This window comes from Ovis aries, chromosome 9 (assembly GCF_016772045.2).
Source record: "Ovis aries strain OAR_USU_Benz2616 breed Rambouillet chromosome 9, ARS-UI_Ramb_v3.0, whole genome shotgun sequence".
In the NCBI taxonomy this organism is placed as follows: domain Eukaryota; kingdom Metazoa; phylum Chordata; class Mammalia; order Artiodactyla; family Bovidae; genus Ovis; species Ovis aries.
Genome location: NC_056062.1, coordinates 37,714,634 through 37,741,817, shown reverse-complemented (window position 1 = coordinate 37,741,817; position 27,184 = coordinate 37,714,634). Strand labels below are relative to the sequence as shown.

Genomic DNA, 27,184 nt, shown 5'->3' with positions numbered 1-27,184 from the left:
AGCCCTAAGACAGGGGACAGTTCAGTGAGTCAAGGACTTGCAAAGGGTGAAATTTAAGTAACAATTTTCATAAAGTCATAAACATACTTTCATAGTCACAGTTCACTTTCTTGATTAAAAGGTTGTTTTGAAATAAACTTACTACTAGAGCTTTAACAGCCAATTTCATGCCATAAATGTTAAAATATATATATACTCTGGATTCTCTATTTTAGTAAAAGAAGGCTTAACAGGTATCTCTGTTCAAGGAGAAGGAACCCAAAGAATAAACCTACTTCCATCTTGAGAGACGGGGGCAGAGGCTTCAGATAAAATCGCTGGGTTGGCAGGGTTTGCAGAAAAGGCAGTCTGAGCCTAAAAAAAAAAAAAAGAATTCTAACAACACTCTATAGAGACTCACTTAAAAAGACTTCTCATATAACTTAAATCCAGTAATTAAAAAAACCCCTAAAACCCTTTACTTTTATTTAGGAAATTCTAATTTCAAACACTTTAGCAATATATTTTGAAAGAAAAATAAAAAATTAAAAATATAAATATTTAACACTATTTAAAAAACTAAACACCATTCTACATATAACTAATATTTCATAGTGCTACTGCAAATATTTTCACAATGCATTAAGAAATGATAGTTACACTTTAGTCTAAGTAAAAGTACCTTTTTTACCTGAAGAAAAAAGCTTAACCATATTTACCTAAGTATATATCAGGAGAACACTTAAAAATTTAAATACTTAAGTTGCTAATATTTATTTTGCCATTTCAGCATATCCCAATGAAATGTTTATCTACATTTTACCAAGTATAAGGTGTTCAGTCAGTCAATTCAGTTGCTCAGTTGTGTCCGACTCTTTGTGACCCCATGGACTGCAGCACACCAGGCTTCCCTGTCCATCACCAACTCCAGGAGTTTTCTCAAACTCATGTCCATTGAGTCGGTGATGCCATCCAACCATCTCATCCTGTCGTCCCCTTCTCCTCCCACCTTTAATCTTTCCTAACACCAGGGTCTTTTCCAATGAGTCAGTTCTTTGCATCAAGTGGCCAAAGTATTGGAGTTTCAGCTTCAGCATCAGTCCTTCCAATGAATATTCAGGGCTAATTTCCTTTAGGATGGACTGGTTTGATCTCCTTGCAGTTCAAGGGACTCTCAAGAGTCTTCTCCAACACCACAGTTCAAAAGCTTCAATTCTTCGGTGCTCAGCTTTCTTTATATTACAACTCTCACATCCATAACTGACTACTGGAAAAACCATAGCTGTGACTAGACGGACTTTGGCTTTTTAATATGCTATATAGGTTGGTCATAGGTTTTTTTCCCAGGAGCAAGTGTCTTTTAATTTCAAGGCTACAGTCACCATCTGCAGTGATTCTGGAGTCCCTCAAAATAAAGTCTGTCACAGTTTCCATTGTTTCCCCATCTATTTGCCATGAAGTGATGGGACCAGATGCCATGATCTTAGTTTTCTGAATGTTGACTTTAAGCCAACATCTCCTCTTTCACTTTCATCAAGAGGCTCTTTAGTTCTTCATCACTTTCTGCCATAAGGGTGGTGTCATCTGCATATCTGAGGTTATTGGTATTTCTCCCAGCAATCTTGATTCCAGCTTGTGCTTCATCCAGTCCAGTATTTCTCATGATGTACTCTGCATAGAAGTTCAATAAGCAGGGTGACAATATACAGTTTTGCTGTACTCCTTTCTCAATTTGGAACCAATCTGTTATTCCATGTCCAGTTCTAACTGTTGCTTCTTGACTTGCATAGAGATTTCTCAGGAGGCAGGTCAGGTGGTCTGTTATTCTTATCTCTTTAAGAACTTTCCAGTTTGTTGTGATTCACACAGTCAAAGGCTTTGGCATAGTCAAGAAAGCAGGAAGAGACATTTTTCTGGAATTCTGTTGCTTATTCGATGATCCAACAGGTATTGGAAATTTGATCCCTGGTTCCTCTGTCTTTTCTAAATCCAACTTGAACATCTGGAAGTTCACGATTCACATACTGTTGAAGCCTGGCTTGGAGAATTTTGAACATTACGTTGCTAGCATTAGTGCAACTGTGTGGTAGTTTGAGCATTCTTTGGCATGGCCTTTCTTTGGGATTGGAATGAAAACTGACCTTTTCCAGTCCTGTGGCCACTGCTCAGTTTTCCAAATTTGCTGGCTTATTGAGGGCAGCACTTTCACAGCATCATCTTTTAGGATTTGAAATAGCTCACCTGGAATTCCATCATCTCTACTAGCTTTGTTCATAACGATGCTTCCTAAGGCTCACTTGACTTCGAATTGCAGGATATCTGGCTCTAAGTGAGTGATCACACTATCCTGGTTATCTGGGTCATGGGGATCTTTTTTATGTAGTTCTTCTGTGTATTCTTGCCACCTTTTCTTAATATTTTCTGTTTCTGTTAGGTCCATACCATTTCTGTCATTTATTGTGCCCATCTTTGCATGAAATGTTCCCTTGGTAACTCAAATTTTTCCCATTCTATTGTTTTCCTCTATTTTTTCGCACTGATCACTGAGGAAGGCTTTCTTATCTCTCAGTGCTATTCTTTGGAACTCTGCGTTCCAACGGGTGTATCATTCCTTTTCTTCTGTGCCTTTAGCTTCATTTCTTTTCTCGGCTATTTGTAAGGTCTCCTCAGACAACCATCTTGCCTTTCTGCACTGTTTCCCTTGGGGATGCTCTTGATCACTGCCTCCTATACAATGTCACGAACCTCCGTCCATAGTTCTTCAGGCACTCTATCAGATCTAATCCCTTGAATCTGTTTGTCACTTCCACTGTATAAACATAAGGGATTTGATTTAGGTGATACCTGAATGGTCTCATGGTTTTCCCTACTTTCTTCAATTTAAGTCTGAATGTGGCAATAAACAGTTCATGACCTGAGCCACAGTCAGCTCCCAGTCTTGTTTCTGCTGACTGTAATAGAGCTTCTCCATCTTTGGCTGCAAAGAATATAATCAATCTGATTTCAGTTGACCATCTGGTGATGCCCATGTGTAGAGTCTTCTCCTGCGTTGTTGGAAGAGGGTGTTACGTTATACTAAGTACAAAAATATTACAAAGTATGCAAAATGCATACTTAATCACTGACATAACAATCATGGTAAAGTAATGTAATTTATGTGTTAAAACTTGCCAAAACTTTCAAAACATATATACTTAATACTAGTCAGGGGCAGGTATGCCAGGAGCTCCCCTCAGGGCTGCCTTCACAGCCCATGTAGTATGGAGTGTTCCTTTTTCCCTTACAGATACATCTGAGCTCCTGAAGCAGACATATGTCTCTGTTGGCAGTTAAGCTGTAAGATCCAGATGTAAGATTTTTTACTTAATCAAAAATATACTGATTAAGTGATAGGAGTTTACACCTATATTCTTTATCATCAAGCTCTGAAATTGATGCTAAGAGCAGTCCCAAAGATGCCTGGAGAGATGGAAGATTAATTAAATAAGGAAGTCCACATAAGCACTGCAAGTACATCACTCATTTGGACTCCAAATGTTCTGATATGACTGTTATTGAGTCATTCTTTATTACTGTTTCATAATGTTACAATCTAAATTCAAATAAAATGCAGCACGCAAATCTTTATCATTTTAAATATATCCACAAACTCAAAATATGCTGAATTTTGAAAATTCTCTCACCAACTATCAACTAAAAGGACAGTGGATTGCTTCCTGGATAAACTCTGAGGAAAAAAAAAAATGCTGTCCCTCACTAAAAAGAAAGGAGCTATCAAAGCCACGAAAAGACATGGAGGAGCCTAAAATGCACGTTACTAACACAGCGAGGCAATCTGAAAAGGCAAATTATGGTATGGGTCCAACCCTGAGATTCTAGAGGAGGAGGGAGGCCTGGACAGAGCGTGAGGACTGTGAGGGAGTGAGAGTGCTCTGCGTGACACCGAATGGTGGCTCCCCATCACCACACACTCGTCCAAGCCCACAGAGCGAACACAAGTGCAGCTGTGGACGGACACGGGGCAGCAGCTGCGTGTCTGCGCAGCTCAGTGACTGTCCCAGGTGTACCGCTCTGGCGAAGATGCTGCTGGTGTCGGGCGAGAGGTGTGTGGTGTGCAGGTCAGGTGGGGGAGGGCGCACAGGGAAGGGCCACTGCGATGGAAACTGCCCTGCATCACTTCTGCTGTGAACCTAAAACCGCTCTGAAAAACAGGATTTACTAACTTTTAAAAATGTATCCTTTTAATACCGGTCTATTATTTCTATTCTTTCATTCATTGCTCTTGTTCTTATCCAGGGAATACTCAAGTAAGCTCTCTGAACACGAAGTTACATATTTAATTACTATATAATTTGTAGTAAAAATAAAAGAAAGATGGTACAACAAAGGCTTAAGGACTATAAGCCATTTAAATGCAGCAAAATATTCCACACTCACTTGAAATCTCAAACTAGTAAAAAAAGGGGGGGGGGGGGCATGTTGTTTCTACCATTACAGAAAGCATGAGAAGACACCGTACTCGTGGAGCCAGCAGAGTCAATCTCTGCTCACTGTGTCGGGACGCTGACGACTGTTTCTCTGTCTACTATGCGCAGGTGCGGCTCCTGTCTGAAACTCACGGTGGACAGAGAGGCGCAGGGGCTGCATGATGCTCAAAGCCACAGCCTAATGGTTCCTGTGAAGCAGTTTACAGAATATGAGCTGCCAAGTCACTGCTGCGGTGTGAAAGGTGAGATTAGAAAATGACTACCTTTACAGAGGCGCCTCAAAAACAAACACCCAAGTAACACTACCACAGAAAATGAACAAAAAATAAAACAGAAGCAGTCCAAGATGTTAGTGGCTAGGCTGGGAATCTTCTTAAATCCAGTGAGAATTTAAAATCCGTGTTCCCCCCTCCTTACTCTCTGTCACATCTCCAGGCAGCTAGCTTTGTGCTCAGAACATAAAAGGCTTTGAAATGGAAATATCCATACGATGAGTTGCTCCTTGAAGAGCTCAGCCTTCGGTGGACTGCAGCCTTCTTCATTTTCTGATCCAACATTTGCCAATATCAACCCTTTCCTTCTTTTTATGCTGCTTTCAAGATGAAAAAACCTCTGCCTATGGTGGTTTAGGTTCAATTTCATAAAAACTAACAAAAAAGGCCAAAAAGGAAATGAGTCATTCTCTCAGACCCATCTGCAGATCCTATCACTTAGTGCTCTGATGTCACAGTAATGGCTTAGCTGTTATATGTCAAGGTAAATATTTCAAATAAAAGCTTTTTAAAAAAAGAAAGTATACTTGTTCAGATGACCTCTGTGGAAATAAAAACCACATGAGAAAACTAATGACAAAATAGCAAAGAAAAAACAGATTTGAGATGACTGAATAAACCACTTAAAACAGTCAGGCATCAAAGCCTAGGCGACTGAACAGATTGCAGAGATTTCACAAACCACCCATGAATAGCCACAGAGAAAGGATGAGAAATACTCGCTCATGATCTCCCCCACATTCAGCCAATCACTGCCACAAGGCTAACAACTTCAGCCACACATTTGCCACTATTTTTGCTGACTTTTTTTTCTACCCTTGAACATTTTGTCTAAGAAACACTTGTATTCTTGTGTTCTTCTCACAAGTTTGTAATAAACATTTTATGCTAATTAATTAGGAAGTCAATCTCATGTAGAGTAAACTGAGGCCAAGACCTCTAACAAAATGATCTTTAGGGTAAGAAGCTTTGAAGTACTTTAGCAACTTGTAACAGAAAAGAATTTCATCACATTTATCATATCAAAAAGATTTCTGGAATAAAGTGTAACAGGGAGTTTATCTTGTCAAGTTAGAAAAACAAATAACAGCTGAAGAAGTTCAGAAATAAAAACAGTTTATAAAACACCAAGTTGAAAGTAAACTGGAAACAGGATGGTTCACTAAATACTACAATTATCTCCAGTTAAAACCAGTAACAAAAATTTACAAAACAGCAAGACTTGATCCCACTCCCAAACTTTCTTAAGCAGAAGCAACTATCTTCAAAGCTAATACTCAAAGGAGTACAAAAATGCCTGACTTAATCAAAGTGTTAGAATCACTTGTCTTACACAGCCACTTGGAGCAGGACTCTGTTGCTGTAGCAGAGACTGTCTGCTGCTTACGTTTAAAAGAAGACACACTGCTCAGCTTTCACTGAGCTCTTCTTACACTCCTCCTCCTCCTAAAGCAGTTTGCGCCCCCCTGTTTCAATAATGTTTAACTTTGGAGAAGACAATTACTTCAAAGACTGGTCATCTCTGAAAACCCAACAGCATACACAAGACAATGAACATCTAAGAATTTGGAGTATACATTACCAACTTTAAAATGTACTTAAATTAAAACCAGTCATGAAACCAAGTTATTTCCGAAGTGCGTTAAAGTCCCATTCCAAAGAAAAAATATCTCGCGCCCATTAATTCACAGTGAAATGAAGAAATCTCTAGTTTTCTAACGTTCTAGTTAGAAAAACTGAGTTTATACAGTGTAAAGTTGAACAAATACATCTGCTATTTAAGTTTCTCGCTTCACTTCACCTATAAGCACAATGTATGGCAGAGGACATGGAAGGAAAAAAGTGTTTAAAACATACCTTAATCACCTTGTCTACCTTCAGGTCTTCAAGAGATGGGTACAGAGACATTTTTGCAGGATTTTTCTAAAGAAAAACAACAACAAAAACAAATGTCTATGATTAAGTTCACTGAAATTTAAAGAGTACATGGAGCCAGCAGCATACACATAAACATGTGTAAGTCGTTTAACACAAGATTTAAATTGCAAAACAATAAATATGACCATCTAGCTATACTAAAAATTGCTGACTGATGGTTGCCAACTACCTTTCTCTCAAGCTACATCCATTACAAATGTTAAAACTTCCCTGAATAAAAAATCCCTTCATTTCTATAGTTTAGAAAATCAAAGAACAATTATGTGGCTCATCTAGTTTACACAAACAAGGGCTTAGCAACTTAGCGAGAATTATATCCTTCTAACAAAAATCTACAACAGCTGATACATGTTGTCTATGTACAAAACCTCATTATTACAAAAAATATATATACACACACATTATGTAAGTATACATATAAAATAATACACACCATAGGAGACGTGAATGAAATAGAGGACGAATAAAAGGGAAAGGAATTTTTATAAACATACTGTTCAATGACTTTTAGTGACCATGAATTGCTTTTTGTAGTGATTTAAAACAAAAGTCTCAAAGTATTACAGGCATATATACTCCAAAACTTTGTTTAAGTATTTTGAGATGAATACTTCCTTGAAGCCCAACAAAACAGAACATATTCTAAATTGGTATAGGGGTTGATACTCTTACTGCCTCCCAATGAAAACCCACCCACAATTGGCTGCTCTGTGAAGATGGAGACAGGCCCTTTAAATGCTGCTCTTCTCCAGCTGGGGAGATGCTAAGCTTTGTCAACGGGGAAGCTGGAGGTACAGTGAGAAGAAAGGGTGCTTTCTTCCAGCTTTCAGGGTCCTCTTCCAGCCAGGCCACTGCAGGGAGCAGCAGCGACAGTCCCCAGCACTGCTGAGCAGGCTCCCAGTACAGGGGCACCAACAGCACTCTCCATGCCCTTCCCCATTCACTTCTGGGATCCACTCAGTCGATGATGTTCTGGGTGACTGTTCACTTTCTAACTTATGAATAATGCTGCTAATAATGCTAACAAGCATTTACACCCCAGTTTTTATATAAACACATAATGTTCAACTGTCTTCATACACAGCTAAGAGTAGAACTGCTAGGTTATATGGTGACTCTGTATTTAACTTTTTGAGAAACTGGTTTCTGAAGTGACTGCACTATTTTACATTCCCACCAACACCTGTGAGGGTTCCAATTTTTCCCTAACTTGGCCAATACAATACCGTTGTCCCTCAGTTTCTGCAGGGCACTGGTTCTAAGAGTCTCCCCTGCATACACGGAACTCTTTGGATGCGCAAGTCCCTTTATATAAAAGGGCTCATACACACTTGCTATTGTCGTTCTTTCCAATTACAGCCATCTGGGTGGATGTGCAGCAGCACTTCATTGTAGATTTGATTCCTAATTCCTTAATTAATAACTAAGGATACTGAGCATCTTTCATAAACCTAGATGGCCAATCTGTATATCTTCTCTGAAGAAACATCTATTTAAATCCTTTGCCTATGTATTCCTTTTTCTTGCCTAGCCGCCCTGGAATAGAACCTCTAATAAAACGCTGAAGAGAAGTAGCATGATACAGTTTTGAAGAGGAGACTAGGGCCTCGGTTTGTGAATAAAATGCAAATTCTTGAAAAAGCACAATCAAATATGTCTTAACTCTATTAACCCAGGAAAACAAAACAGTTATCTTTTGTGTCTCCAAAGATCAGTTCTCTAGAAGTTTTCTCCTTAATCACATTTTATTGACACTTTCAACCATTGTATCAACATCATAAGCAAAATCATTCTAAATTTACTGAAACTAATGTTAACTAGCAATCCAGGCGTTAGTTCTATTCTTGGTTCTGCCACTGGTCACCTACAAGATCCCCCCCTTTTTTTTTTCCATGAAAAATGAACTGGATGAATGGTTTAAAACTCAGAGTAGTTTTCTAAAAATTTTTTCCCCATAGAAGCTTTTCTTCAAATATTAACTCATGTTGTCTGAACAGCTCGGAGGTCACTCGTTACTCCCCCTCCCATCAACACACACACAGTCAAGCCTAGAAAAGATACAGCATCTTTAAAAAAAGCAGCAAGTATCACCCCAACTTACACTCTTTAAGCAGTCAGTTTAAGTAAGCTGACCTTAAATCTCACTACTCTGATAAAATACAAAGGATTCCTCAATCATTTTACCTGAAACGATTTTTGTGGTCTCATCTCATCCAATTTCATTCTAAGCATTACAATGTTCCAGTCCCACACTACGCTCCATTTCCCACTCTGGTCATGTGCTTCTGTGCCTCGGTATCTTTGTAAAAGCTTTGTCTTCTCCCTGGAATGTCCTTCCAGGGCTTTTCCATCACAGTCTTAGTCAAGAGCCTCTTCTGTGAGGTCACCTTTGATGACCTAAGTCTGACATTTCTCTCAGTTCAGCAGTTTCCCTCTGCCTTTCAGTATAGCCATTTTTATGTTTAACTCTGGCTACTTGAGATCAAGGACCACATTTGTCTAACACAATGCCTTCTTCTGACAAAAAAAACAAATGTTTATTAAATATTTTAGACAATATCATCAAAATAAGGGAGAGCAAAATAATTGCCTTATAAGTCTACTCCTTCATTGGGTTTGGTTTTTTTTTTTGCTATGCAGCTTATAGGATCTCAGTTCCCCAACCAGGGACTGCACCTGGGCCACAGCCATGAAAATCCAGGATCCCAACCACCAGGCCAGCAGGGAATTCCCAACAAGTCCACTATTTTGAACAACACTATTAACAGCTTTCCATGAGAACAATAAATTCTTGCATTATTTCTCTGAATCACTTGTATGGTGTATTTAAAACTTTGACCTAATGCGAAGTGTGAAAAACACTCAGACCTCTGTGAAGAACCACAAAGCTACTGTATATCCTTTCAATTATGGTTGGAATTTCAGAATGACCACTAATGAGATTTAAGAGGATTCTGAAAATACCTGCATTACATCAGTGTCAAAATTCTCACTTCCCTCTCACTTAGGACTCTATCAGATAAACACTACACTGTACCAAGTGAAGAAAGGAGTCTGGGTCCAGGCCTTCCCTTCAGCTGCCTGGGGAACCAGGCGGAGGGGAGCTAAGCTCTCACTGCTCCAGGCATCAGCAGGCACATCCCTCTGCATCGACTCCAGCCATCACAACATTCCTCGCTGTGACAACATGGCTTCACTAGTCTAACTCCTGGAAGAACTGGTGCTCCTCACTGACCCCAGCCCAGATCTGGCCCACTCTGTGCTTTCTGCAGCCGCTCTGAATCTCTCTGTGCTGTGTTCAAGGCCTCTGTACCCCTGTGCATCCCACTGTCGTAGTTCGTCGTGTCCAACTCTTTGCGACCCCATGGACTGCAGCACCCCAGGCTTCCCTGTCCTTCACCATCTCCCAGAGCTTGCTCAAACTCATGTCGATTGAATCAGTGATGCCATCCAACCATCTCATCTTCTGTCGTCCCCTTCTCCTGCCTTCAATCTTTCCCAGCATCAAGGTCTTTTCCAATGAGCTGGCTCTTCACATCAGGTGGCCAAAGTACTGGAGCTTCAGCATCAGCCCTTCCAATGAATACTGAGTGTTGATTTCCTTTAGGATTGACTGGTTTGATCTTCTTGCTGTCCAAGGGACTCTCAAGACAGTCTTCTAAAGCACTGGCCCCCAATTTGGATTCTAAGACTGGTTCCAAATAGGAAAAGGAGTACGTCAAGGCTGTATACTGTCACCCTGCTTATTTAACTTATATGCAGAGTACATCATGAGAAACGCTGGACTGGAAGAAACACAAGCTGGAATCAAGATTGCCGGGAGAAATATCAATAACTTCAGATACGCAGATGACACCACCTTTATGGCAGAAAGTGAAGAGGAACTAAAAAGCCTCTTGATGAGAGTGAAAAAGTTGGCTTACAGCTCAACATCCAGAAAACGAAGATGATGGCATCCGGTCCCATCACTTCATGGCAAATAGATGGGGAAACAGTGGAAACAGTGTCAGACTTTATTTTGGGGGGCTCCAAAATCACTGCAGATGGTGACTGCAGCCATGAAATTAAAAGACGCTTACTCCTTGGAAGGAAAGCTATGATCAATCTAGATAGCATATTCAAAAGCAGAGACATTACTTTGCCAACAAAGGTCCGTCTAGTCAAGGCTATAGTTTTCCAGTAGTCATGTATGGATGTGAGAGTTGGACTGTGAAGAAGGCTGAGCGCTGAAGAACTGAAGCTTTTGAACTGTGGTGTTGGAGAAGACTCTTGAGAGTCCCTTGGACTGCAAGGAGATCCAACCAGTCCATTCTGAAGGAGATCAGCCCTGGGATTTCTTTGGAAGGAATGATGCTAAAGCTGAAACTCCAGTACTTTGGCCACCTCATGCGAAGAGTTGACTCATTGGAAAAGAATTTGATGCTGGGAGGGATTGGGGGCAGGAGAAGGGGTGACAGAGGATGAGATGGCTGGATGGCATCATGGACTCGATGGATGTGAGTCTGAGTGAACTCCGGGAGTTGGTGATGGACAGAGAGGCCTGGCGTGCTGCGATTCATCGGGTCGCAAAGAGTCACACACGACTGAGCAACTGAACTGAAGAAACTTCTCAATGCTTGGAACAGTCTCAGGGTTTTTCCAGAACATCTAAAGACAAAAAATACTTGACGATTCTGCCTCAGCATTAAGATTTCTGACCTCTATCTCCTCAGGGCAATGTTGCAGTAACTTCCTTTAAATATGCACACAGACCAAACACCTCAAGGACTCAAATACCATAGCGGTTTATCTGTGATCATCTTTCTAGCTGCGATGCTTTGATTCTTGAAGTAGGAAACATGCTGGTAAAGTCATCTATTTGGCATTGCCTAAAATGGCAGTACTCATCATTTTCTGAGTTACTGACTCACTCCTTCCCTCAAATCACCCACTATAACTGGTCTCCCCTTTGACTTCCCATGCAGGCAGTCTGGGTTCAATGCCTGGTCAGGACACTAGATTCCACAAGCAGCAACTAAAACATTCTGAGTGCTGCAACTAAGACCCAGCACAGCCAAATAAATAAAAATAAAAATTTTTAAACTTTGCGATCATTTAAAAGTTAAAACAATACTTGTCTACTTGTTTAGTCTTAAGTTGTTTTTTAAGAAATGATGAAATTTCAGGATTGCAGAACCACTTATCTTAAAAAAACAAAAAAAAAAAAAAAAACACAGCACAACACATCAGGTGCCCCGGTTTTTGTAGCTGCCACCAGGGACATCCCGAGAGCCAGGCTCTGGTGGCAAGATGTCCGTTCACGGGTCCCACAGGACTGCAAGTGCTCCTACGGATGAGGAGCAGGCAACCGGGCTGGAGAGCGGCTGTCATGATGGACACCCGGAAGGGACGGAACCCACACGACACACTCACCCCAAAGCAGCTTCAGGTATCCAGGGAGACCCTAACTGAGTGCCCCATCACTGACAAGCCAAGAGTGGGCTGTGTCTATGAGGAGGACAACAGGGCTTTCAGTTGGTCCTGGCTGCACCCAGGTGCAACCCCGTGATGGTCTAACTGTGAAACCCATTTCAAGTTGGTGCTCCATCAGCTGACCTCCTGAGAAAACAGTTCTTCACAGGCTCTCTCCAGGGCACAGTGTAAAGACAGCAGACTGAACACACCCCAGACTCTTCAGAAGAGATCTATTACCTGATCTTCATAGCTGTGGCCTGAGAGCAAGCGGGCTGCTAATTAAATATACACCCAGGGGCTATAATTCTCTCCAAAGACTGGAAGGGCCAGCAGGCCCCATCTCTGCATCTCCCTCTGCCCCATCCGAGGTAGCCAGTGTCTCTGATAAAGGACCCAGTGCCAAGGCAGTTGTCTGCCACCCACAGGGAACATCCCTGGACAGCCTCGCTCTGGAAGTCAGCAGGGCTTGTCTTCCTCAGCTCAACAGGACTGCAGCAAACAAAGACACAGCTAACGGGCTCTCCTGCCAGGCTCAGTGCAGAGGGAACATTTGTATACTTTAAAAGCTACTGCCTGAGAGCCTGGGTCTGGCTTCGCATCAACCTGAATTTAGGTGCTGACTGGGATCCTCCCCTTTGGGCCAGTGACAGACCCTGGCACAGCCTCAGCTACTGAGAGCCAAAAGCAATAAAGTAGGCTGCTTGGAAAATTAAAAGGGTATGAGACACAACAAGGTATAAGTGCAGGGCTAAATGAGAAAGCTCATCTCCTCTATGAGACTAGTCATTCAAGATCAGATGGGGTGCCTGTTTTATGTAAACAAATGGTGTCAAGAAAAATGAAGAAACAAAATAACAGAATCCAAACAAAAGACCAAGATAAAGCCTCAATAAAAAAATTGAGCTTCCCAGATGACACTACTGGTAAAGAACCTGCCTGCCAATGCAGGAGATGTAAGAAACCCGGGTTTGATCCCTGGGTCAGGAAGATCCCCTGGAGGAGGGAATGGCAATCCACTCCAGTAATGGCAATCCACTTCTTGCCTGGAGAATCCCATGGACAGAGGTCACAAAGAGTCAGACATGACTGAAGGGACTTAGTACACACAAGTGATTTACCCGATACAGTTTTAATTTACAATAGAGGCTAAGTTCAGGAGAACAATATATGAACAAAGAATTTCAAAAGATACAGAAAATGTAAGCAAGCAGAAATCTTAAAACTAAAAAATACGAAAACTGAAAAAACATGACAGAGGGTTCACCAGCAGACTAGAGGAAGCAGAATGCAGGAAGAAATGAGCCTGAAGAAGAGAAGATACAAACCAGTGGACAGGGCAGTGCAGGTCGGAGCAGCAGAAAGAAGAAAGGATGAAAACAGCTGAGAGGACTTACGAGACACCACCACGCCACCAACATTCGCAGTAAGGGTTTTGGAAGGAAAAGAGGCAAAAAATTTGAAGAAATAATGGCTGAAAGTTTCCCTAACTTGAGGAAAGAAACAGACATTCAGATCCAGAAGCTCAGGGAGTTCCAAAAAGAGATGAAGACACCCACACCATGACATGTTATAACTCAAACGTCAAGACGAGGAAAGAATCTTAGAAACTAACAAGAGAACAACTTGTTATGCACAAGAGAACCCCCAAAAGACTCTAAGCAGTTCATCAGCAGAAACTCCAGGACAGAAGGGACTAACAGCTGAAAGAACACTCCACCCAGAAAAGTCCTTCAGATCTGGAGGTGAGGTAAAGAATTTCCCAGACAAGCAAATAAGGGAGTTTATCACCACTAGACCAGCCTCAGGAGAAATTTTAAAGAGATTTAAGTTGAAACAAAAAGATGCTAATTAGTAACAGGAAAACAAAGTTTAAATCCCAATGGTAAAAGTAAATATAGAAAATTCAGAATAGCCTAAAGTTATAAAGATAGTGGACTAATTACTTATAAAGCTAGAATAACCACTGAAGACACACACACAGAACACCTATAGCTACACTCATTTGTTAAGGGCAACACAGATAAAAGGATGTAAACTGTGACATCAAAAGCATAAACGGGGGGCGGGGGGGGGGCCGCCGCTGTAAAATGCAGTGAGAAGAATCCCACCTTGCCACTTTTACTCAATACACTACTAGACGTCCTAGCCAGAACAACTAGGCAAGCAAAAGTTAGAAAAGACACCCTTCCAAAAGGAAGGGAAGAAGTAAAACTGTTACTATTTATATTATGAATATGAAGAAAACCTAAGATTCACCAAAAAACTATTAGAACTAATAAAATCAGTAAAGCTGCAAGATACAAAATCAATACACAAAACCGTTGGCATTTCTATACACTAAAAATACACTATCAGAAAGAGAAATTGAGAAAACAATTCCACTTACAATTGCATCAGAGGTATCAATTTAAATAAGGAGCTGAAAGACCTGTACACTAATCCAATTAAAAACTAGGCAGAGGAGCTGGACAGACATTTTCACAAAGACAGCCGACAGATATATGAAAAGGTGTTCAACACCATCAGGGAAATGCAAATCAAAACCACAACGAGGTATCACCTCACAGCACAGGAAGCAACTGAAATGCTCTATGGAAAAGTAGCCCAAAGTACTACCGTAGTAAAACCCTGCTTAAGGTCCTCAAACATCTTGTCTGCTTTAAGGCGAGTGCAGAGAAAAAGAGCAAGCCGAGCAGTTAGGCAATAAAAGGGAAATTTATTAGAGGAAAAAGAGAGGGTGACTGGCTCTTAAGGAGAACCAGCGTCCTCCCTTTCTGACGGGGTCCTTCTTATACCCCACCAATGAAAAATTCTCTGAAGGGATGGTTAATTGTTAGCCTGTAATTGAGTCCTGTGGTCACGTAGCTGAAGGTCTGGAATCTGGTGGTCTCACAGCTTTGAGAAGATAGGTGCCCGTGAGAAAACAGATGCCATTTGGGCAATTTGGTCAGTCTCATGGATCACCGTGATTTTATTCTTTGTTTGCGAGGTAGCCATAATGAGCCATCTCATCAATGAGACCCCATGTGAGCCCTATCATCTTCAATTTCTAAGTCCATAAAGATAATCTGGAAATCTTGTTAAGAACAGAGATTGAGTCCTAGACCCAGAAACTGAAACAGTAAGTCTGAAACAGAGTCCAGAAATCTGCCCTTTAACCCTCTTGTGCTGCTGCTAAGTCACTTCAGTCATGTCTGACTCTGTGTGACCCCACAGACGGCAGCCCACCAGGCTCCCCCGTCCCTAGGATTCTCCAGGGAAGAACACTGGAGTGAGTTGCCATTTCCTTCTCCAATGGATGAAAGTGGAAAGTGAAAGTGAAGTCGCTCAGTCATGTCTGACTCTTTGTGACCCGATGGACTGCAGCCCACCAGGCTCCTCCATCCATGGGATTTTCCAGGCAAGAGTACTGGAGTGGGGTGCCACTGCCTTCTCCGTTAACCCTCTGTATCAGGGTCCAATGGATACAATTTAAAATTAAGACTTTTTTTCTCAAGTTCTACTTCAAGATTTTTATTCTTTCTTAGGAATAAGGGAAGGAGAAAGGAATTGGCGCCTACCTATTCAAGGCTACAAGACCACTGGATTCCAGACCTCCAGCTACATGATCACAGGACTCAGCTAAAAATTAACCATCCCTTCAGACAATTCTTCATTGGCAGGGTGTAAGAAAGACCCCATTAGAAAGGGAGGACACTGGACTTCCTTAAAGGCCAGTCACCCTCTCGTTTTCCCTCTAATAAATTTCCTTCTCTTGCCTGACTGCCCGGCTCACTTTTTCTCCACATGCGCCTTACAACAGCAAGGCAGAGAAATTTTTAAAACTTTGTTGCACTGACTATTTCAATTGGTGTTTATAAAAGTATAAGTGAAAATTCTCTGATAATACAGAAATAGACGGTCATCCCCACAAAATTCCACACACAAAAATTCTCTGCAAATATAAATTGTCATCCCCACAAAAAATATTGCTTTTTGACAACGCAGGTACAAAAGTTACCAGACAGTAATGTTAGAACCTATTAGAAATGGATATGAAATCTAAAACCAGTAACGTGTTTTGATAACCAACTGCAGGAAGAACTAAACGCACCAACAAGCTGTGTTAGAAATGTGACTGAAATCTGGAAGAATATTTATAAAACGTGTTCTCTCTCAACTTTATGGAAGACATCTGATGAGCAATTAGTTGTCCTCAGAGACAATGCCATTTCATCTACATATACCTTTAAATGCTACAAAAATTTAGAATAAGATTTTGGGGTTCTTATGTTCAAGTTGATTCATACAATGAATCATACAATCATACATTCCAGGTGACTCCAGATGGTGTCAAGGAACACAGTTTGATGCAAAGTCTTCCACAGCTATGTTTCTAAACCTGGCAAATCACCAAATCAGAAGTATTTGAGCACTAGTTAAAAATACAGACACAGATTTCATGAAAGGGCTTAGGAATTTAGGAATTCTTTCAATAAATATCCAGGGAGATTGTTATGATAAGCCATTGAGAAATATGGTCATATGACATCTCTTCTAAATAGAATAACTTTTTACCCATTTCCCACCCACTGAACAGACAAAAATACAAAGTCTGACAATGCTCTCTGGTAATGAGGCTTTGAGAAACACGTATATTACTGGTAAAAGTATAAAGTAGTACAATTTCCATAAAGAGTGAGTTTGCAGTATCTACCAAAACTGTAAATGCAGATACTCTCCAACCCACAAATACCACTTCAGGTTTTAGTCTATAAATATATCTACATACAAAAAGCAACATATGTAGAATTTTATTCCCTGAAGCACCAACTGTAATAGCAAAATTCTTGAAACAAAGGAGGAAGTACTAAACAGACAAGATAGTGAAAGAGATCCAAAATAGTATCACTAACTGGAAAAAATACAGCCCTATTCAGGCCAGTATGTAAAGCACGCTCAAATTTGTGATAAAATAAGGGGGAATGAACAACCAGAAAAGAAAACACAAACTAAAACCAAAGCTAGCAGAAGTAAGTAGCAGAGATGAGAACAGAGATAAATGAAATAGAGAACAGAAAAAATAAATTAAAATTACTGAAACCTAAATTTGGTTCTACAAAAAGATCAACAAAATTGACAAACCTTTAGCTAAATGGACTAAGGGAAAAAAAAATATATGTTAAAATGAACTGTTTCTACAGAAATAAAACAGACTATATAAAGAGTGCACTATGAACAAATGTACACAAAAAACTGAATAACCTAGACGAAATGGACAAATTCTTAGAAACACAAAACCTACTAAGAATCACAAGGAAGCAGAAAATCTGAATAGGCCCAGTAACTAGTGAAGAGACTGACTCAGTAGTCAAGTCTCTCAACAAAGAAAAACCCTGGATCTGATGGCGTCTTTGGTGAACTCTACTAAATACATAAAAGAGGATTGGTATAAATCCTCAAAATTTTGCTAACCGTTGAAGAAGGAACACTTTCATTCTATGAGGACAGCATTACCCTGATACCAAAGCTAGACAACTACAAACCAATATGAACACTGATGCAATCCTCAACAAAATACTAACAAACAGAACTTAACAGCATATTAAACGGATTAGACACTTCTTAACAAATAGGATTCATTATCGGGAGAGAAAGTTAGTTCAACATATAAGAACTGTTCAAAGCAATACATCGTATCAAGATAATGAAGCGGAAAAAAAACACAATCATCTCATTGATACATAAAAAGCACTTGGCAAAATTCAGTACTTTTTATGATTAAGACACAACAGGCATAGAAGAAAGCAAGGGCCACATAATAAAAGCCATATAATGCAAAACCCTCAGCAAATGTTATACTCAAAGGTGAAAGATTAATTATTTTCCCTCTGGGATCATGAACAAGGCAAGAATGCCCACTTTCAACACTACTCTTCCACACTACTCTTCTAGCCAGAGCAATTAGGTAAGAAAAAGAAATAAAAGATATCCAGATTAGAAAAGAAGTAAGTGTTAAGTGTTAGTCGCTCAGTCGTGCCCGACTCTTTGTGACTCCATGGACTGCAGCCCACCAGGCTCCTGTGTCCATGAGACTTTCCAGGCAAGGATACTGGAGTGGGTTCCCATTTCCTTCTCTGAAAAAAAGTAAAATTATCTACATTTTTAGATATGACCTTATATGCTTAGAGTTTAGCAAACCTTAACAACTCCATAAAAAAGCATTAGAACTAATAAATTCACCAATGAAACAGGATAGTCAGGGTACAAAAATCAATTGCAATTCTACACATAAATAGTGAACAATCAGGAAAAAACAGAGACAATTCCATTTTCAAGAGCATCAAAAATAATAAACTACTTAGGAATTTATTTAATCAAGGAAGTAAAAAACTTGTACAATGGAAACCACAAAACACTGCTGAAAGAAATTAAAACCAATTGTAGAAATAAAACTGGAGAACTTGCATGTCCTGATTTCAAAACTTACTATAAAGCTATGGTCTTCAAAATGGTATAGTACTGGCACAAAGACAAACAGAGACCAATGGAAGAGATAGCCTAAAATAAACCCTCATATACATGGTCAAATGATCTCTGACAAGGGTCTAAAGACCATTCAATGGAAAAAAACAATCTTTACAACAAATGGCACTGGGAAAACTGGAAAGCCACACACAGAAGAATGATGATGGACCCTTATCTAACACCATATAAATATATATGTGTGTGCATACATATATATATAAACTCAAAATGGATGAAAGATCTACACCTAAGACCTAAAACAATAAAACTCTTAGAAGAAAAAACATGGGACAAAACATTCCTGACATTCAGTTTGAAAATGATTTCTTGGACGTGATACCAAAGGAACAGGTCACAAAAGAAAAAACTGACATACTGGACTTCATGAAAACTAAAAAACTTTTTGTGTCAAAGAATGTTATCAATAGCATAAAAAGGTAACTCATCGAATGGGTAAAAATATTTGTAAATCATATCTGATAAGGGACTAATACCCAGAATATTTAGAGAAGTCCTAAAACAACAAAAACAAAATTGGCAAAGAACATGAATAATCATTCCTCCAAAGAATACAGAGGAAAAGGCAACAATCACAAGAAAGGATGCTCAACATCACTAATCATTCAGCTCAGTTCAGTTCAGTCGCTCAGTCGTGTCCGACTCTTTATAACCCCATGAATCACAGCACACCAGGCCTCCGTGTCCATCACCAACTCCCGGAGTTCACTCAGACTCACGTCCACCGAGTCAGTGATGCCATCCAGCCATCTCATCCTCGGTGGTCCCCTTCTCCTCCTGCCCCCAATCCCTCCCAGCATCAAAGTCTTTTCCAACGAGTCAACTCTCCACATGAGGTAGCCAAAGCACTGGAGTTTCAGCTTTAGCATTATTCCTTCCAAAGAAATCCCAGAGCTGATCTCCTTCAGAATGGACTGGTTGGATCTCCTTGCAGTCCAAGGGACTCTCAAGAGTCTTCTCCAACACCACAGTTCAAAAGCTTCAATTCTTCAGCGCTCAGCTTTCTTCACAGTCCAACTCTCACATCCATCCATGACTGCTGGAAAAAGCATAGCCTTGACTAGACGGACCTTAGTCCACAAAGTAATGTCTCTGCTTTTGAATATGCTATCTAGGTTGGTCCTAACTTTTCTTCCAAGGAGTAAGCGTCTTTTAATTTCATGGCTGCAGTCACCATCTGCAGTGATTTTTGGAGCCCCCAAAATAAAGTCTGACACTGTTTCCATTGTTTCTCCATTTATTTCCCATGGACTAATCATTACAGAAATGCAAATCAAAACTATGAGATACACCTCACATCCACAAGAGTGACAACTACCCAAAAAAACCAAACAAGTTTTGGTGAGGATGTGGAAAATTTAGAACTCTTAATTTGCTGTTTGTAGGAATGTAAAATGGTGTGTGTTCACATGTGCGTGTTCAGCTGCTCGGTCGTGTCTGACTCTTTGCAACCCATGGACTGTAGCCCACCAGGCTCCTCTGTCCATAGGATTCTCCAGGCCAGAATACTGGGGTGGGTTGCCCTTCCTTACTCCAGGGGATCTTCCGACCCAGGGATGGAACCCAGGTCTCCTGCACTGGCAGGCAGACTCTTTACTACTGCATCCCCTGGGCACAGGTGTTATAAAAACAGTATAGAAGACCCCCTCAAATTAGTTCAACCTTGGAAGCAACCTAAGTGTCCATCAACAGATGAATGGATAGCAAAATGTGGTATAACTGTGTGTATAAATGTATGCCCGCGCACACATACACAACGGAATTTTACCCTGCCTTAAAATGGAAGGAGATTCTGCAATATATAACATGAATGAACTTTGAAAACATTACACTAAGTGAAATAAACCAAATATAAAAAAGACAAACACCCTGATCCCACTTACATGAGGTTGCTGCACTAGTCAAAATCATGAGAGACACAAAGTACCAAAATGGTTGCCAGGGGCTGGGAGGAGGACAGAATGGGGCATTACTGTTTAATGAGAACAAGACGAAAAGAGCTGAGGGAATGGACAGTGGTGATGGTTGCATGACAACGTCAGTATATTTAATACCTCTGAACTGTACACTTTAAAATGGTTAAGATGGTAATGTTACATGCACTTGTGATGCCTGCTGTTTAGTCACCAAGTTGTGTCCTTTATCGCAATTAAAAAAAGAGAAGTAACAGAAGGGGGGAAATATATATTTGTAAGGTATAAAATATCCCTATAAAGATACCTAAGAAATGCAAAACAGCTGTTTCCTACAGTAAGAGAATTTGGCTGGCTAGAGGACCTTGAAGGAAGGGAACAGTACACACTACGTACCCTGTTTTTCTTTACTTAAATGTTGAGTCACGTTAACTGATTACTTCCTCAAAGCCTAAATAAATACACAAAAAAAATCTTGGCAGCACTTGGAAACATTAATAATTGTGAATATATCTATTACTACATATAACAGTTGCAGGGGTGGGAATCTTTTTAGAGACTTTTGGCATTTGCTATCTAAAAGAGACTTTTGGCATTTGCTATCTAAAAGTACCTAAATCCGGCAAAAACAGGAAAAAATATAGTTGAGTCATGCTCAATTTAGGGAACTGTTTATTGAAAAGTAGGTTCAACCGCCGACTATTAGTAAATGCTTCCTCTTTTAGTCACGATTTTCACATCCTTTCTTAAAATGCCCAAACATAACGAAAAATTAATGCTGCCAAAGTTAAATATGTTCTATAGCAGGATGACTATTTCCTGAACCTATTAAAAGACATTCCCTTATTTTAATTCTGTAGCACAATCTGATTTATAATGTTTACATACCATTTAAAGAATAAAAGTTTGTAGAATTAAGTTGATAACACAGCAAATGAAAACACACATTTTTACTGTTTGCCCTCAACCTAAAACAGAAAAACTTAAAGGAACAGACAAACTTAAAACTGACCATTTATATACATTTGAGATACAGCTAACCAGCCTGTGGCTCTTCTTCCCTGTAATTTTCCTTTTTAGCCAGGACTTTTTTTCCTCGAAACACTGGATGTTATGAGTTTGGTAAACCAAACCTACTTCCTAGGAAGTGCACACGATATTTAAAATAACAGTAAATGTACATGATATTAAAAATAACAGTAAATGGGTGTGCGGACCACATACACAACACAGACTAGATAAACCTAGACATTTCTTTTTAAAATCGGCATCATGCAAGACTCCACGATGAAATAAGCCCGTTTTGGTGAAAGGGGAAACTTTCCGTAGCTGTAAGTTTCCGCCTTCCCGTGATTATAGGGAAATCCTGCAAGGAAAGCTCGGAAGGCTCTGAAAGGCCAGCCCTCTAGGAACATTTCCTGCCGCGCTCACCCAGCCGGGAGCTCTTCTCCCTTTCCTCCAACTTCACAAACTAGCGCCGCGAGCAGCCTCCCCACCCCCTTCCAGAAAGTCAAGGCTGCGCCTGCCGAACACCTCCCTCCAACTCCGGACGTTCGGACGCGGCCGCCGCCGCCGCCGCCCCCGAGGGCGACTCCGCACACAGGGATCGCGGCACCGGGACCAGAGCCGGAGGGTGCCCCCGCACCGGCCGCGGGCCCACCCAACACGAACAAAAAGAGTCGCGGCGGACGGGGGGCTGCCTGCATCGTCCCCGGCCGGGCCTCAGGCTCCCTCCCCGCCCCTCTCTCCGGACGGGGACCCCGAATCCCGCAAGGCCGCGGGCGGGCAGAGGGGCGCCGTCGCGCAAACTTACGCCCCCGGGCCGGCTGGGCGCCCCGAGGGGCACGGAGCGGAGCCCACTGAGGAAAGGCCGCCGCCGAAATGCCCTCCGCCCAGCGGCCCCGAGTCCCCCAGGTTTCCCGCTCCTCGTCCCCGCGCCCAGGACGCCGCGCGAGCGTCCCCCGGTGCCCCCCAGGGCTGCTCACCGAGACCGCTGAGACCCGCTCTCCGCCGCCGGTCACTGGCTCGGACTTCTGAAACCCAAAGGGAGGAGGGCGGCGCGCTCCCGAGGACCGCCCGCGCCGCGCGTCACCGCGCCGCCCCCGCCTTCCGCCCGCGCAGGCGTGCGGCGCCCGGTCAGGTGACCCGGTCCCCATGGTAACAGGGCGGGGGGCGGCTCTCACCTCCTGCCGCTCTAGCCCACCTGCTCTTCTCTCCCCACAGCTCCTGCACTTCGGCCCTGTGCCACCCGCCTAGTGTTGTTCACCTCCGCACATGCTCACTTGGTTCCCATCATCTCCAACACAGAGTCCTGAGAACCTGTCGTTCGGCGATTTCCTGGCCAGCCTTAGACTTCCACCACACTCACAGGCTGTTAAACATTCCTCCCACTAACCCTCCCGGACTCCTGCCTTCTTGGCGCTACAACATTTCTCTTTGGTTTTTATTACTCTTTGTCTATTTGATCTAAGTTTGCTGGTTGTTGAAGGTTATGTGTCGTAGTGCACAAAAGTAATACCTGTATCCTAATCAAAAACTGAAAAACTATTAGGAACTGTCCTAAGAACATAAGGTATGCTGCTGCTGCCAAGTCGCGTCAGTCATGTCCGACTCTGTGCGACCCCATAGACGGCAGCCCACCAGGCTCCTCTGTCCTTGGGATTCTCCAGGCAAGAACACTGGAGTGAGTTGCCATTTCCTTCTCCAGTGCATGAAAGTGAAAGGTGAAAGTGAAGTCGCTCAGTCGTGTCCGACTCTTAGCGACCCCATGGACTGTAACCTACCAGGCTCCTCCGTCCATGGGATTTCCCAGGCAAGAGTACTGGAGTGGGGTGTCATTGCGGCAGTCTTAATTTGGTGCTTACATCAAAGGTAGATACACCATCTTCTTTAGGGGGCAAAGACATTGAGGCACATTTTACCTACGTTTTCCATACTTACCATGGAGTAGCAGTACTTGAAAAAAGAGCATTAACTTAGAAGCAGTTTATTTCTAGCTAAATTATTTAGTGCAATGATAATTTAACCTATGGTCAAATAAAAATCTGAGCATAAAAGAGATGACAATGAGATGAAAAGACTTCAGAGAGTAATAGACATGTAAAAACAACTGCAACCAAAAGAAAGAAAGAAAATTGCTCGGACTCAGAGGGAGAGGGTGGGATGATTTGGGAGAATGGCATTGAAACATGTATACTATCATGTAAGAATCGAATCGCCAGTCTATGTCCAATGCAGGATACAGCATGCTTGGGGCTGGTGCATGGTGATGACCCAGAGAGATCTTATGGGGAGGGAGGTGGGAGGGGGGTTCATGTTTGGGAACGCATGTACACCCGTGGTGGATTCATGTCAATGTATGGCAAAACCAATACAGTATTGTAAAGTAAAATTTAAAAAATAAGAAAGATTTATCATCAAAAAAAAAAGAAAGAAAATTGCTTTTGTTCACAGGTGACATAGTTACTTAGAAACTCCCAAAGAACTGACCCACACACACAAAAATAACCTAAAACTAATAAGCAATTACAGCACGGTTGCAGGATTCAAGGTTAACATACAAGAGCCAATTGTTTTCCTATATGACAGCAATAAACAACTGGAATTTGAAATTAAAGACACAATATCACTCAACACAAAGAATGAAACAATACCTAGATATAACTAACAAAATGTGTAAAAAATCCATATGGAAAAAGCTAAAATTCTAATGAAATGAATCAAAGAAGATACAAATAAATGGAAAGAAAGTCTGTATTCATGAATAGGAAGAATCCCTATTGTCAAGACATCAGTTTTCCTCAACTGGATAGATTTGACAAAATCTCAGTCAAAATCCCAACAAGGTATTTTTTGAAAGTCAATAAAATGATCCAGAAGTTTCTTTGGGAAGGCAAAAGTCTCAGAAAAAACAACCCAAAATGGAAGAACAACAAAGTCACAGGCTTGTGTGTGCCAACATCAAAATGTATTATAAAGCTATAGTAATAATGTAGTCAGGTATGGATATGAGAGGTGGACCATAAAGAAGGCTGAGCACCGAAAAATTGATGCTTTAATATTGCGGTGCTGGAGAAGACTCTTGAGAGTCCCTTGGACAACAAGGAGATCAAACCAGTCAATCCTAAAGGAAATCAACCCTGAATATTCACTGAAAGGACTGATGCTGAAGCGCCAATACTTTCTCCACCTGATGCAAAGAGATGACTCACTGGAAAAGTCCCTGATGCTGGGAAAGATTGAGGGCAGTAGAAGAAGGGGACGACAGAGGAAGAGATGGTTAGATGGCATCACTGACTCAATGGTCATGAATTTGAGCAAACTCCAGGAGATCATGAAGGACAGAGAAGCCTGGCATGCTGCCATCAACGGTGTCACAAAAAGTTGGACTTGACTTAGCAACTGAACAACAACAACAGTAATCAAGGCAGTGACTTCCCTGGTGGCTCAGAGGGTAAAGCCTACAATGGAGACCTGGGTTCGATCCCTGGGTTGGGAAGATCCCCTGGAGAAGGAAATGGCAACCTACTCCAGTACTCTTGCCTGGAAAATCCCATGGACAGAGGAGCCTGGTAGGCTACAGTCCATGGGGTCGAAAAGAGTCAGACACGACTGAATGACTTCACTCATTCACTCACTCAATCAAGGCAGTATGGTAACAGCAAAAGACTAAAAATGTAGATCAATGGAACAGAATACAGAACCCAGAAACAGACTCACACAAGTACATTCAACGGATCTTTAACAAAGGAGCAAAGGTATTCAACAGACAAAGGGTAGTCTTTTCAACAGATGGTACTGGGGCAACTGGACCTCCACATACAAAAAATTAATCTAGATGAGAGTTTACACCATTCACAAAAATTAACTTGAAATAGACCATAGATCTACATTTATAACTCAAAACAATAAAACTTCTGTAAGGTAACATAAGAGAAAATCTAGGTGACATTTGGTTTGGTCATAAATTTTTAGATACAACACCGAAAGCACAATCCATGACAGAACAAATTAATAAGTTAGACTTCATTAAAACTTAAAAATTCTTCTTTGTGATAGACAGTGTTTAGAGAATTAAAAGACACCAACTCTATGCTATCCCATGGACTGTAGCCTGCCAGGCTCCTCTGTCCTTGGAATTCTCCAGACAAGAATACTGGGGTGGGTTGCCATTTCCTTCTCCAGGGAATCTTCTTGACCCAGGGATTGAACCCAGGTCTTCTGCATTGCAGGCAGATTCTTTACCATCTGAATCACCAAGGAAGCTCTTATAGAGAATGAAAAGACAAACCACAGAGAAGATATTTGCAAATTAAAAATCTGATTACACATCTAATCAAAGACTTGCACCTAAAATATTTAAAGAACACCTAAACTTCAACAATAAGAGCCCAGTTTAAAACTGGGCAAAAGAGCTGAACAGACACTTCACCATAGATGACACACAGATAGCAACTGAGTGTATGAAAAGAGGGTCCACAGCATGACATTAGGGAATTGCAAATTAAAGCAACACTTTGAAATACACTACTGCACACCTTTTTAGAATGGCTACAATCCACAACACTGACAACACCGAAACCCAAGGAGGATGTGGAGCAACAGGACCTCTCATCAATTGCTGATGGAAATGCAAAATGATACAACCACGTTGGAAGGCAATTTGGAAGTTCTCACAAAGCTCAACATATTCTCAACATATCAGCCAATTATCATGCTCATGGATATTTGCTCAAATGAGCTTAAAACCACGCAAAACTCTGCACAGGAATATTCATAGCAGCTTTATTCATAATCATCCAAAATTAGAAGCACATGTGATATCCTTCAATAGGTAAAGGAATACATAAACCATGCTACATCCATAAATGAAATATTATTCAGCAATAAAATGAAAATGAACTACCAAGCCATGGAGAACAGAGAGGAATCTTAAATGCATATTGCCATTTCCTTCTCCAGGGGATCTTCCTGATCCAGGGATCAAACCCAGGTCTCCTGCATTGGCAGGCAGGTTCTTTACCTCTGAGCCACCTGGGAAGCACTTAAATGCACATTGTATGTGCAAGAAGATAATCTAAAATGGTTATATCCTATATGATTCCAACTATATGATGTTGCGGAAAAAACTAGAATGATAAAGGCAGTAAAAATATCAGCAATTGCCAGTGGTTTTGAAAATAAGGAGAAGGATGAGGTATGTGAAGCAGAGGGAAATTTTTTTTAGGATGATGAAGCTATTCGGTATGCTACTATAATGGTAGATCCGTGACATTCTGGACAGCAGGTAGTATAATTATGTATGTGTATATATTAAGTCTTCATTCCCAGTTCCGTGACTGGAACATTAAGAACCCTTGGAGTTTCATGCGTGACCAGTGTGTCATTGTTATGCTAATAAGGTGGATCCTGATTGGAGCAGGGCTCCGGTGAAAAGGGGCCCTGGAAAACTTCATGGTGGGAGCTGATCACCAGAAAGATCAAGCCTGAGATTAGAGGGTTGGTGCTTTCAGCACCACTCCCCAACCTTTGGCAAGGGGAGGGTGCTGAAGAGTGAGTTCATCTATGGGCCAGTAACATTATCCATCCTACCTATGTAACGAAACCCCAAATAAAA

At 41.3% G+C, this 27,184-nt stretch overlaps 1 protein-coding gene across 5 annotated transcripts in view; it reads right to left on the bottom strand.

The window, feature by feature from the left end:
* The window catches only part of SDCBP (syndecan binding protein), a 32,909-nt gene extending 10,306 nt beyond the window's left edge, over positions 1-22,603 (bottom strand). For 4 of the 5 annotated variants that reach the window (XM_060393431.1, XM_004011692.5, XM_060393432.1 and 1 more), the window contains exons 1-3: positions 22,554-22,603; positions 6,596-6,661; positions 276-354 (exon numbers count right to left, since the gene is read on the bottom strand). In XM_060393431.1, the coding sequence (XP_060249414.1) occupies positions 276-354; positions 6,596-6,646 (130 nt within the window). In that variant the 5' untranslated portion in view covers positions 6,647-6,661; positions 22,554-22,603. Of the gene's footprint in view, positions 1-275; positions 355-6,595; positions 6,662-22,381 lie in introns of all 5 variants that reach the window. The other variant, XM_060393433.1, reaches the window with a different exon arrangement.
* Between the last annotated feature and the right edge of the window lie 4,581 nt (positions 22,604-27,184).